General features: G+C 35.7%; 1 protein-coding gene across 1 annotated transcript in view; it reads right to left on the minus strand.

The window, feature by feature from the left end:
* The window catches only part of ctnnd2b (catenin (cadherin-associated protein), delta 2b), a 287,545-nt gene that overhangs the window by 130,259 nt on the left and 142,249 nt on the right, over positions 1–15,037 (minus strand). Inside the window, 2 exon segments of the mRNA XM_062070403.1 lie at positions 2,047–2,205; positions 2,273–2,424. Of these exon segments, the coding sequence (XP_061926387.1) occupies positions 2,047–2,205; positions 2,273–2,424 (311 nt within the window).

The raw sequence follows: 15,037 nt of genomic DNA on the forward strand, positions 1-15,037 counted from the left end.
GTTGTTTCAACTTTGTATTTGTGTTGTAGAATATTGGTTGGTAAATAAACCAATTTTTCAATGGTCAAATCAACGTCGGAACCCAACGTTGATTAAACGTCATCACAAAGTATGTTTCAACGTTGTATTTGTGTTGTAGAATATTGGTTGGAAAAATGACCAACTTTCAAAGGTCAAATCAACTAAAGATCCCAACATTGATTAAGCGTCAAAAATAGCATGTTGTTTCAATGTTGTATAATATTGGTTAGAAAATAACCAAATTTCAATGGTCAAATCAACTTAAGAACCCAACATTGATTAAACGTAAAAATAAAGCATGTTGTTTCAACGTTGTATTTGTGTTGTAGAATATTGGTTGGGAAATAAACCAAGTTTCAATGGTCAAATCAACGTCAGAACCCAATATTGATTAAACGTCAACAAAAAGCATGTTGTTTCAATGTTGTATTTGTGTTGTAGAATATTGGTTGGGAAATGACCAAATTTCAATGTCAAATCAACTTAAGAACCCAACATTGATTAAACATCGTCAAAAAGCGTGTTGTTTCAATGTTGTATAATATTGGTTAGAAAATGACCAAATTTCAATAGTCAAATCAACGTCAGAACCCAGCATTGATTAAACGTTGTCAAAAAGCATGTTGTTTCAACGTTGTATTTGTGTTGTAGAATATTGGTTGGGAAATGACCAAATTTCAATGTCAAATCAACGTCAGAACCCAACATTGATTAAACGTTGTCAAAAAGCATGTTGTTTCAACGTTGTATTTGTGTTGTAGAATATTGGTTGGAAAAATTACCAAATTTCAATGTCAAATCAACTTAAGAACCCAACATTGATTAAACGTCGTCAAAAAGCATGTTGTTTCAACGTTGTATTTGTGTTGTAGAATATTGGTTGGAAAAATTACCAAATTTCAATGTCAAATCAACTTAAGAACCCAACATTGATTAAACGTCGTCAAAAAGCGTGTTGTTTCAATGTTGTATAATATTGGTTAGAAAATTACCAAATTTCAATGGTCAAATTAACGTCAGAACCCAACATTGATTAAACGTCAACAAAAAGCATGTTGTTTCAACCTTGTATTTGTGTTGTAGAATACTGGTTGGAAAAATGACCAAATTTCAATGTCAAATCAACGTCAGAACCCAACAGTGATTAAACGTCGTCAAAAAGCATGTTGTTTCAATGTTGTATTTGTGTTGTAGAATATTGGTTGAAAAAAATGACCAAATTTCAATGTCAAATCAACGTCAGAACCCAACATTGATTAAACGTCGTCAAAAAGCGTGTTGTTTCAATGTTGTATAATATTGGTTAGAAAATTACCATATTTCAATGGTCAAATCAACGTCAGAACCCAACATTGATTAAACGTCAACAAAAAGCATGTTGTTTCAACGTTGTATTTGTGTTGTAGAATACTGGTTGGAAAAATGACCAAATTTCAATGTCAAATCAACGTCAGAACCCAACAGTGATTAAACGTCGTCAAAAAGCATGTTGTTTCAATGTTGTATTTGTGTTGTAGAATATTGGTTGAAAAAATGACCAAATTTCAATGTCAAATCAACGTCAGAACCCAACAGTGATTAAACGTCAACAAAAAGCATGTTGTTTCAATGTTGTATTTGTGTTATAGAATATTGGTTGGAAAAATGACCAAATTTCAATTGTCAAATTAACGTCAGAACCCAACATTGATTAAACGTCGTCAAAAAGCATGTTTTTTCAATGTTGTATAATATTGGTTAGAAAATAACCAAATTTCAATGGTCAAATTAACGTCAGAACCCAACATTGATTAAACGTCGTCAAAAAGCATGTTGTTTCAACGTTGTATTTGTGTTGTAGAATATTGGTTGGGAAATGACCAAATTTCAATGTCAAATCAACGTCAGAACCCAACATTGATTAAACGTCGTCAAAAAGTATGTTGTTTCAACGTTAACTTTGAGTTGCTTAAAGTCAGGACCTAACTCTCAACGTTGTTTCAACGTCTTGTGCCTGCAGGGCGATGCGTGAGAGACCTGACCTACCTGTGCGGGCAGGGTGGCACAGGAGTAATACATGGGTGGTCCAACAGGTGCAGAGCCACCCTCACTGGGCATGTGGAAGGCGCTCCCATGGGCTTGCTGGGCGTACGAGTCTCTCTGCGAGGGCGAGTCCAGCTGGGCGGCTGCCCGACTGGACGTCACCTGGAGAGGACGGTGGATGAAGCCACGTGAGGACGAGGCAGACAGCCAAGCGGCGAACAAGGCGTACCTGGTTGTAGCTGTGGACGGCCCCGCCCATATGGCCGCCGCGACCCGCGACGACTTCGCCCAGCGCCAGCGCTTGGTTGCTGTGGTAACCGGCAGCCGCGTAGGCATCCTGGTTGTTGAGCTGCAGAGCGCTGTGAGAGAGAAGTCCTTGTCCTGGAGAAAGAACAGGAAGTCATCAGGATCTTCTGACCTCCTCAACTCTCCAAATGTGTTGGTTTCTCTCCTTTCAAGACTTGAAAGACACTTTTCATCATTGTCACGATCCGCTTTAAGACCCGGCTTATCTCCTGCCGCATGGAAGTCTTCTCCCAAGGTTGTTTCTTCATGAGTGTAAAGATTTATTCAGTTTATGGCCTTGGGGGGCGTATCCTAACTCACTTGGTTTGTCCTGAAATGTATTTCCTGTTCTGGGAAAAAGAAGGTGGACAGTTCTGAACCTCCATCTACCCACTTGGGTCGCGGGCTTGCTGGAGCCTATCCCAGCTGACTTGGGGTACATTGAGACTGGTCTCCAGCCAGTCCCAGGGCACATACAAACATACCAAAGTGGAATTCAAGACCAAACTGGTGAAATAACGAGACTACGAGACAAAGTTGCAATGTGGACTATTAACTCAAAGCTGCAATGCAGACTGGGTAGACCTGGGACCTTTCTGGGTCTTTTTTATCGCCTTTGAATATGACATCGTGCAAAGGAATGTTCTCTTTTTTAATGTTAGCGAGATGAAATATGAACACATGAGTTGTACAGAAATTAATATGAACATTTGCATTGTCTAATCTTCGCTAAGTTATTTTCAGTACAAGTTACTGAGTGAATATAGTACTTTGGTGTTCCCAGGGACCCTTTGGACTACCTTCTATAATGGCCATTTTTCAATATACTGTACACCTGTTTGTTTGTTTTCTCATAAAAACCAAATGAATCCAAGCATTTCCCTTTGAAATACGTGCAAATGCTATTAGGTGTAATTTGACCCTTCAACCACTAGATACCGCCAGAGTACCATAGGTTCATATTAGACACATTGTGGCTTAAAATTTGTCAATCGGTCGATAATCGTTAAGATAGTCGATGACTTGTGGACTATCTTAACGATTATCGACTGATCGTTAAGATAGTGAAAGACTAGTCATCCACTATCTTAACGATTATCGACTCATCGTTGAGATGGTGCACTGTTCAACTATCTTGACGTTATCCACTAATCGTTGACACGGTGCACTGGTCATCGACTATCTTGACGGTTATCCACTGATCGTTGAGACGGTGCACTGGTCATCGACTATCTTAACGATTATCGACTGATCGTTAAGATAGCCGATGACCAGTGCACCGTCTCAACGATCAGTGGATAACCATCAAGATAGTCGATGACCAGTGCACCGTCTCAACCATCAGTGGATAACCGTCAAGATAGTCGATGACCAGTGCACCGTCTCAACGATCAGTGGATAACCGTGAAGATAGTCGATGACCAGTGCACTATCTTCACGGTTATCCACTGATCGTTGAGACGGTGCACTGGTCATCGACTATCTTAACGGTTATCCACCGATCGTTGAGACGGTGCACTGGTCATCGACTATCTTGACGGTTATCGACTGATCGTTGAGACGGTGCACTGGTCATCGACTATCTTGACGGTTATCTACTGATCATTGAGACGGTGCACTGGTCATCGACTATCTTGACGGTTATCGACTGATCGTTGAGACGGTGCACTGGTCATCGACTATCTTGACGGTTATCTACTGATCGTTGAGACGGTGCACTGGTCATCGACTATCTTGACGGTTATCGACTGATCATTGAGACGGTGCACTGGTCATCGACTATCTTGACGGTTATCCACTAATCGTTGAGACGGTGCACGGGTCATCCACTGATCGTTGAGACGGTGCACTGGTCATCGACTATCTTGACGGTTATCCACTGATCGTTGAGACGGTGCACTGGTCATCGACTATCTTGACGGTTATCCACTAATCGTTGAGACGGTGCACGGGTCATCCACTGATCGTTGAGACGGTCCACTGGTCATCGACTATCTTGACGGTTATCGGCTGATCGTTGAGACGCTGCACTGGTCATCGACTATCTTGACGGTTATCGACTGATTGTTGAGACGGTGCACTGGTCATCCACTATCTTGACGGTTATCCACTGATCGTTGAGACGGTGCACTGGTCATCCACTGATCATTGAGACGGTGCACCGGTCATCGACTATCTTGATGGTTATCCACTGATCGTTGAGACGGTGCACTGGTCATTGACCATCTTGACCATTATCGACTGATCGTTGAGACAGTGCACTGGTCATCGACTGTCTCAATGATCAGTCGATAATGGTCAAGATAGTCGTTGACCAGTGCACTATCTTAACGATCAGTCGATAGTAGGACTGCAACTATTCTCATAGTCGACTAGTCATGGACTATCTTAACGATTATCGACTAATTGTTAGACTAGTCCACTATGAGAATAGTTGCAGTCCTAATTGAAGCAGTGTCCTCTTGTAAAGAAATCTATTTAGTCTGTGAATAGTCGATGCTCTGTGGCCCCAACATCTCTAAGTTTCTGACCTCCTTCTAAACACATTATTTTTCCGGCCTCATTTTTCACCTTCTGGGCATCAGCCCTTCTGACCTGCATCCTGCCTTACCTTCTCCTTGTGCTGCGGGGCCACAGCTATGAGTGTAATTACTGCACAAGAATAGTCTGGGTCTCAGGAAAATGTTCTTTTACCCGGAAAGATCATTTGTAGCATGACGGCAACAAACCGGAGACAGCCTTGTCTCCTATTGGTTAGTCTTTGTGTCTGAGTCAGACCGGCATCACAAAATAAGACGTTAAAGGTCTACAAAAGCAGAGGTCGCGGACCCCTCCGCTCTGGAACTCAATGCGGCTCTTTAGCCTCTTTGTTGCCGCTCCATTCGAGAGCTCTGACATGTTTTTGTTGTTTGTTTTTTTCCAATGCAAAAGCGAGAGAAAAGTGCATCAATTTCCAACTGCCTGGCAGACCTTGAATGCGAGTCCTGCAGGGAAATGTGTTTCTCTGAAGCAACATTAAAGCTCAGGAAGGAACCTTTCTGAGAGGCCAAGTAAACCATGGTCACACCTCATAATTGGAGCAGGCTTCAGTGCGTTAACTTTGACTTTTGTACCAGCCAGGTGGCAGGTAGTTACAGTCCTGGTCAAAAGTCTACGTACACTTGTAAAGAACATCATGTCATGGCTGTCTTGAGTTTACAATCATTTCTTATTTTTTTGTGATGTAGTGATTGGAGCACATACTTGTTGCTCACTTAAAACATTCATGAAGTTTGCTTCTTTTATGAATTTTATGGGTCTACTGAAAATGTGAGCAAATGTACTGGGTCAAAAGTAGTGTGAATTAGCGACTCAAATCCAGACTTTTTCACCAAAAAATGTCCCACTTTTTGACAAGTGGATAAAAATCCCAACTTTTTGAAATTTAGAAAAAATCCCGATTTTTTAACAAAAACAATTCTGACTCTTTGACACTTAGGAAAAATCCAGACTTTTTCACCAAAAAAATTCAGACTTTTTGGCACTTAGAAAAAAATCCAGACTTTTTCACCCAAAAAATTCCGACTTTTTGACGCTTAGAAAAAAATCCCGACATTTTGACAAAAAAATTCAGACTCTTTGACACTTAGAAAAAAGCCCCTCTTTTTCACAAAAGAGATTCCGAATTTTTGCACTTACAAAAAAATCCCGACTTTTTCACCCAAAAAATTCTGACTTTTTGACACTTAGGAAAAAATTCTGACTTTTTGACACTTAGGAAAAAATTCTGACTTTTTGACACTTGGAAAAAAATCCCGACATTTTGACCAAAAAAATCCCGAATTTTTCACAAAAAAAATTCCGACTTGACACTTAGAAAAAATCCTGACTCTTTAACAAAAAAATCCGGACTTTTTGACGTTTAAAAAAAAAAACCGACGTTTTGACACTTAGAAAAAAATCCCGACATTTTGACAAAAAAATCCCGATTTTTTGACACTTGAAAAAATCCCGATTTTTTCACAAAAAAAATTACAATTTTTTGACACTTAGAAAAAAATCCTGACTATTTGACAAAAAAATGTCAGACTCTGACACTTAGAAAAAATCCCGTCTTTTTCACAAAAGAGATTCCGACTTTTTGACACTTGGAAAAAAATCCCGACATTTTGACCAAAAAAATCCCGAGTTTTTGACACCTGAAAAAATCCCGAATTTTTCACAAAAAAAATACGGACTCTTTGACAAAAAAAATTCCGATTTGACACTTAGAAAAAATCCTGACTCTTTAACAAAAAAATCCTGACTTTTTGACGTTTAAGAAAAAAATTCCGACTTTTTGACACTTGGAAAAAAATCCAGACATTTTGACAAAAAAATTCAAATTTTTTGACACTTGAAAAAATCCCGACTTTTTCACAAAAAAAATTCCAACTTTTTGACACTTAGAAAAATGTCCGACTCTTTGACACTTAGAAAAAATCCCGTCTTTTTCACAAAAGAGATTCCGAATTTTTGCACTTAGAAAAAAATCCCGACTTTTTCACCAAAAAAATTCCGACTTTTTGACACTTGGGAAAAAATTCCGACTTTTTGACACTTGGAAAAAAATCCCGACATTTTGACCAAAAAACCCCGAGTTTTTGACATCTGAAAAAATCCCGAATTTTTCACAAAAAAATCCCGACTCTTTGACAAAAAAAATTCCGACTTGACACTTAGAAAAAATCCTGACTCTTCAACAAAAAATCCTGACTTTTTGACGTTTAAGAAAAAAATCCCGACTTTTTGACACTTGGAAAAAAATCCAGACATTTTGACAAAAAAATCCCGATTTTTTGACACTTGAAAAAATCCCGACTTTTTCACAAAAAAATCCCAACTTTTTGACACTTAGAAAAAAACCCTGACTATTTGACAGAAAAAATTCAGACTCTTTGACACTTAGAAAAAAGCCCCTCTTTTTTACGAAAGAAATTCCGACTTTTTGCACTTACAAAAAAATCCCAATTCCGACTTTTTGACACTTGGGAAAAAATTCCGACTTTTTGACACTTGGAAAAAAATCCCGACATTTTGACCAAAAAAATCCCGAGTTTTTGACACGTGAAAAAATCCCGAATTTTTCACAAAAAAATCCCGACTCTTTGACAAAAAAAATTCCGACTTGACACTTAGAAAAAATCCTGACTCTTTAAGAAAAAATCCAGACTTTTTGACGTTTAAGAAAAAAATCCCGACTTTTTGGCACTTAAAAAAAAATCCCGACATTTTGACAAAAAAATCCCGATTTTTTGACACTTGAAAAAATCCCGACTTTTTCACAAAAAAAATTCCAACTTTTTGACACTTACAAAAAAATCCTGACAATTTGACAAAAAAATGTCCGACTCTTTGACACTTAGAAAAAATCCCGTCTTTTTCACAAAAGAGATTCCGAATTTTTGCACTTACAAAAAAATCCCGACTTTTTCACCAAAAAATTCCGACTTTTTGACACTTAGGAAAAAATTCCGACTTTTTGACACTTGGAAAAAAATCCCGACATTTTGACCAAAAAAATCCAGAGTTTTTGACACCTGAAAAAATCCCGAATTTTTCACAAAAAAAATCCCAACTTTTTGACACTTAGAAAAAAATCCTGACTATTTGACCAAAAAAATTCAGACTCTTTGACACTTAAAAAAAAGCCCCTCTTTTTTACGAAAGAAATTCCGACTTTTTGCACTTAGAAAAAAATCCAGACTTTTTCACCAAAAAAATTCTGACTTTTTGACACTTGGAAAAAAATCCCGACATTTTGACCAAAAAAATCCCGATTTTTTGACACCTGAAAAAAATCCCGAATTTTTCACAAAAAAATCCCGACTTGACACTTAGAAAAAATCCTGACTCTTTAACAAAAAAATCCTGACTTTTTGACGTTTAAGAAAAAAATCCAGACTTTTTGACACTTAGAAAAAAATCCCGACATTTTGACAAAAAAATCCCGATTTTTTGACATTTGAAAAAATCCCGACTTTTTCACAAAAAAAAATCCAACTTTTTGACACTTAGAAAAAATCCTGACTATTTGACAAAAAAATGTCCGACTCTTTGACACTTAGAAAAAAATCCCGTCTTTTTCACAAAAGAGATTCCGAATTTTTGCACTTACAAAAAAATCCCGACTTTTTCACCAAAAAAATTCCGACTTTTTGACACTTAGGAAAAAATTCCGACTTTTTGACACTTGGAAAAAAATCCAGACATTTTGACCAAAAAAATCCCGAGTTTTTGACACCTGAAAAAATCCCGAATTTTTCACAAAAAAAATCCCGACTCTGACAAAAAAAATTCCGACTTGACACTTAGAAAAAATCCTGACTCTTCAACAAAAAAATCCTGACTTTTTGACAATTAAGAAAAAAATCCCGACTTTTTGACACTTGGAAAAAATCCAGACATTTTGACAAAAAAATCCCGATTTTTTGACACTTGAAAAAATCCCGACTTTTTCACAAAAAAAATTCCAACTTTTTGACACTTAGAAAAAAATCCTGACTATCTGACAAAAAAATTTCTGACTCTTTGACACTTAGAAAAAAGCCCCTCTTTTTTACGAAAGAAATTCCGACTTTTTGCACTTAGAAAAAAATCCCGACTTTTTCACCAAAAAAATTCAGACTTTTTGGCACTTAGGAAAAAATTCTGACTTTTTGACACTTGGAAAAAAATCCCGACATTTTGACCAAAAAAATCCCGACTTTTTGACACCTGAAAAAATCCCGAATTTTTCACAAAAAAAATCCCGACTCTTTGACAAAAAAAATTCCGACTTGACACTTAGAAAAAATCCTGACTCTTTAACAAAAAAATCCTGACTTTTTGACGTTTAAGAAAAAAATCCAGACTTTTTGACACTTAGAAAAAAATCCAGACTTTTTGACACTTAGAAAAAAATCCAGACATTTTGACAAAAAAATCCCGATTTTTTGACACTTGAAAAAATCCCGACTTTTTCACAAAAAAATCCCAACTTTTTGACACTTAGAAAAAAACCCTGACTATTTGACAAAAAAAATTCAGACTCTTTGACACTTAGAAAAAATCCCGTCTTTTTCACAAAAGAAATTCCGACCTTTTGCCCTTAGAAAAAAATCCCGACTTTTTCACCAAAAAAATTCAGACTTTTTGACACTTAGGAAAAAATTCAGACTTTTTGACACTTGGAAAAAAATCCTGACATTTTGACCAAAAAAATCCCGATTTTTTGACACCTGAAAAAATCCCGAATTTTTTTTGACAAAAAAAATTCCGACTTGACACTTAGAAAAATCCTGACTTTTTGACGTTTAAGAAAAAAATCCCGACTTTTTGACAAAAAAAATTCCGACTTTTTAACACTTAGAAAAAGTCCAGACTTTGTCACAAAAATGTTTTCAACTTTTTGACATTTAGAAAAAAATCCCGACATTTTGACCAAAAAAATCCCGAGTTTTTGACACCTGAAAAAATCCCGAATTTTTCACAAAAAAAAATCCCAACTTTTTGACACTTAGAAAAAAATCCTGACTATTTGACCAAAAAAATTCAGACTCTTTGACACTTAGAAAAAAGCCCCTCTTTTTTACGAAAGAAATTCAGACTTTTTGCACTTACAAAAAAATCCAGACTTTTTCACCAAAAAAATTCTGACTTTTTGACACTTGGAAAAAAATCCCGACATTTTGACCAAAAAAATCCCGATTTTTTGACACCTGAAAAAAATCCCGAATTTTTCACAAAAAAATCCCGACTTGACACTTAGAAAAAATCCTGACTCTTTAACAAAAAAATCCTGACTTTTTGACGTTTAAGAAAAAAATCCAGACTTTTTGACACTTAGAAAAAAATCCCGACATTTTGACAAAAAAATCCCGATTTTTTGACATTTGAAAAAATCCCGACTTTTTCACAAAAAAAAATCCAACTTTTTGACACTTAGAAAAAATCCTGACTATTTGACAAAAAAATGTCCGACTCTTTGACACTTAGAAAAAAATCCCGTCTTTTTCACAAAAGAGATTCCGAATTTTTGCACTTACAAAAAAATCCCGACTTTTTCACCAAAAAAATTCCGACTTTTTGACACTTAGGAAAAAATTCCGACTTTTTGACACTTGGAAAAAAATCCAGACATTTTGACCAAAAAAATCCCGAGTTTTTGACACCTGAAAAAATCCCGAATTTTTCACAAAAAAAAATCCAGACTCTGACAAAAAAAATTCCAACTTGACACTTAGAAAAATCCTGACTCTTCAACAAAAAAATCCTGACTTTTTTGACAATTAAGAAAAAAATCCCGACTTTTTGACACTTGGAAAAAAATCCAGACATTTTGACAAAAAAATCCCGATTTTTTGACACTTGAAAAAATCCAGACTTTTTCACAAAAAAAATTCCAACTTTTTGACACTTAGAAAAAAATCCTGACTATTTGAAAAAAAAATTTCTGACTCTTTGACACTTAGAAAAAGCCCCTCTTTTTTACGAAAGAAATTCCGACTTTTTGCACTTAGAAAAAAATCCCGACTTTTTCACCAAAAAAATTCAGACTTTTTGGCACTTAGGAAAAAATTCTGACTTTTTGACACTTGGAAAAAAATCCCGACATTTTTGACCAAAAAAATCCCGACTTTTTGACACCTGAAAAAATCCCGAATTTTTCACAAAAAAAATCCCGACTCTTTGACAAAAAAAATTCCGACTTGACACTTAGAAAAAATCCTGACTCTTTAACAAAAAAATCCTGACTTTTTGACGTTTAAGAAAAAAATCCAGACTTTTTGACACTTAGAAAAAAATCCAGACTTTTTGACACTTAGAAAAAAATCCAGACATTTTGACAAAAAAATCCCGATTTTTTGACACTTGAAAAAATCCCGACTTTTTCACAAAAAAATCCCAACTTTTTGACACTTAGAAAAAAACCCTGACTATTTGACAAAAAAAATTCAGACTCTTTGACACTTAGAAAAAATCCCGTCTTTTTCACAAAAGAAATTCCGACTTTTTGCCCTTAGAAAAAAATCCCGACTTTTTCACCAAAAAAATTCCGACTTTTTGACACTTAGGAAAAAATTCAGACTTTTTGACACTTGGAAAAAAATCCTGACATTTTGACCAAAAAAATCCCGATTTTTTGACACCTGAAAAAATCCCGAATTTTTTTTGACAAAAAAAATTCCGACTTGACACTTAGAAAAATCCTGACTTTTTGACGTTTAAGAAAAAAATCCCGACTTTTTGACAAAAAAAATTCCGACTTTTTAACACTTAGAAAAAGTCCAGACTTTGTCACAAAAATGTTTTCAACTTTTTGACATTTAGAAAAAAAATCCACATTTTTCAACAAAAGTTAACATACACTTGTAAAGAACATCATGTCATGGCTGTCTTGAGTTTCCAATCATTTCTACAACTCTTATTTTTTTGTGATAGAGTGATTGGAACACATACTTGTTGGTCACAAAAAACATTCATGAAGTTTGCTTCTTTTATGAATTTATTATGGCTCTACTGAAAATGTGAGGGTCAAAAGTATACATACAGCAATGTTAATATTTGCTTACATGTCCTTTGGCAAGTTTCACTGCAATAATATATATAAGCCATATATATAAGCCATATATATATATATATATATATATATATATATATATATACAGGCGACACACAATACCTTCTTTCATCGTAAATTATCCACTCAGGTAAGATGCAAAAACTTAAGTCAACAAGGCCATCATCTTTGTAGTTAAAGTTCCATACAGCGCTCGCACGATGCGCACCATGAACTCCATTGCAAAAATGTGTGTTTATATATTTGTTCTTTGTTCTATTTGATTTTATGCTCAAATCTACCATGTTCACATTAGTCAAGTTTGTAGTTTATGTTACTTTGATTTCGGCTACGGTGTCATTTTGATAATTGCTTTTTGTTTATGTTATGATTGTAATATTTGAATGAATGTGTTGTGGCAGTTGCGCATGTCACCAATGCGGCAGTTTGAGGAAACACTCGATTGCTTTTCCAAACACGTCTGTGATGGTGAACTGCCAACATGAGAATGCTAAACATTAGATGCTTCAAGTTTAATGGTTTTGTAAATATACCGACACAAAGTCCAAGTTCATTTCGTTCTTTGTGGTGTTTTTGAAATTGCACCAATTTTTTTCCTCAGAATTTTCAACTAACTTTTTTGCCAAGAGGATTATTTGTCACGTGTACATTTTCCGAATGTGCTTCTTCTATTGTTGGCCAAAGTAAAACGAAATAAAAAAATCTAAAGTTGCCTTTATTTTTAAGTTATTATGCCATGATTGTTAGCGGTCCAGCCCACGTGGGAATAGATTTTAGTGATGCGGGCCCCTTAGCTAAAACAAGTTTGACACCAAGTTTTTGAAGAACTGAAGCATGAAGGCTGGAACCCTGATGGATGATGAGGTGTAAAATGATCCTAAATGAATGATCAGAGAAGGAAAGAAGATGAAAGTTCCCCATTAGTCTTGCCAGTGGTTAAATGTTTCATGTGATGAATGTGGGTGGTGTGATGGTATGTCCTGTCAAGGGCTTTTAATTATAGGCATGGCACATTTTCAACATTCAATATTAGGAAAATGCAAAAATTGGTAGAAGATTTATGCCTGGGCTCTAACAATTTAAAGTTGGGTTTAGTGGAACTTTGGACAAAGTTGTGCCTGTGACTTCGTACACAAGCCAATATTACTGTAATTCCCAGACTATAAAGTGCTGTACGGACAAAAACAGATAGGTAAAATATTAAAAATAATGATAATAATTAAAATCACAATAAGCACATAACATTCTGTATACAAAACACAGTTAAAAATGGATGAAAATAAAAACAAAAATGTAATGGAAATTTTCTAATCAAGTAGTCAAACAAAACGGTCTTTCTTAGATTTGTTTGAAACGCTCGAGCACATCTCAAGAGGCACAGGTCACAGAGATGTGTTGTTCTTTATACACCGACTACAAGGTGGGAGGGTAGGCTCAGTTTTGGAGGGGGGTGAGAGCATGTGACGCAACTAAGTGGAGACAACGGTTGGCATTTTAACCGGAAATGAAGAAGCCGACACTTTCAAATGAGCGACGAGAAGGCGAGTCCTGCGGAAAAGGTCGTTCTCCGGGTGGCTTGTCACAGAAATACTGGAGTCTGTAACGGCATAGTGACTGACGCGTAAAAACAGAAGCTATCGGCAAATGGAGCCACCCTGGAAATGCATTTGGCAGAGTGCTAAGAAGCAGAGTGAAAGGTTCCACTTGGCGTGAGTGGAACTGCATCATTTAAGGAACTTTAGGCTCAGGGAACTGGGTGAGTTTACTGGGTCAACGCCTCTTGTCCAATATGGGCTGGTAGTGGGTCAACACCCACTAATGCAATGCAGTGGAAGTGCCTCAGCACACACACACACACACACACACACACACACACACACACACACACACACACACACACACACACACACACACACACACACACACACACACACACACACACACACACACACACACACACACACACACACACCCACACCCACACACACACACACACACACATTTGTGTACTTTGTACCTTCAGGAGACCCGATAAAAAGGCCTCCCTCTTTAGGACCAGCCTTTCTAGATATATAAAGAAGTGTATTTACAACATTAATAATATATACATACTATGCACATATAAAACAATCTTGTTGTGAAAAATGAGTTGGAATTTTACAAGAAAAACGTAGAATTTTGGCAGTATTTATAATAAAAGTCGTCATTTTACAAAATTTGACAAGAAAAACTGAACATTTGTGCGATATCATGATAAAAGTTGGAATTTTACTCAATAACAGTCGCAATTTTACAGGCAGTTTTATAAAAAAGAGTCGTAATTTTAACTAATTTTACTTGACAAAAGTCACAAATGTATAAGACAACTTAAAAATGTTGTCAATTTTATGAAAAGAGTCGTAATTTTACTCGACAAAAGTCACAATTTTGTAAGAAAACTTAAAAATGTTGGCAATATTATAATAATGATCGGAATTTTACTTGGCAAAATTTTTTTTTTACTATTTTACAAGAACAAAAAATTGGCAATATTGTGATAATATTAAGACAAAAGTTGGAATTTTACTCAATAACAGTCGCAATTTTACAGGCAGTTTTTTAAAAAGAGTCGTAATTTTAACTAATTTTACTTGACAAAAGTCACAAATGTATAAGACAACTTAAAAATGTTGGCAATTTTATGAAAAGAGTCGTAATTTTACTCGACAAAAGTCACAATTTTCTAAGAAAATTTAAAATGTTGGCAATACTATAATAATGATCGGAATTTTACTTGGCAAAATGATGACAAAAGTCATCATTTTGCAAGAATTTTTTTTTACTATTTTACAAGAACAAAAAAATTGGCAATATTGTGATAATATTATGATAAAAGTTGGAATTTTACTCAATACAAGTCGCAATTTTACAAGAAAAGTTTAAATGTTGGCAATTTTATGAAAAGAGTCGTCATTTTAAATAATTTAACTTGACAAAAGTCACAAATGCATAAGGCAACTTAAACATTTTGGCAATTTTATGAAAAGAGTCGTAATTTTACTCGACAAAAGTCACAATTTTCTAAGAAAATTAAAAATGTCGGCAATATTATAATAATGATGGGAATTTTACTTGGCCAAACGATGACAA

This window comes from Entelurus aequoreus, linkage group LG14, assembly GCF_033978785.1.
Source record: "Entelurus aequoreus isolate RoL-2023_Sb linkage group LG14, RoL_Eaeq_v1.1, whole genome shotgun sequence".
Lineage (NCBI taxonomy): Eukaryota > Metazoa > Chordata > Actinopteri > Syngnathiformes > Syngnathidae > Entelurus > Entelurus aequoreus.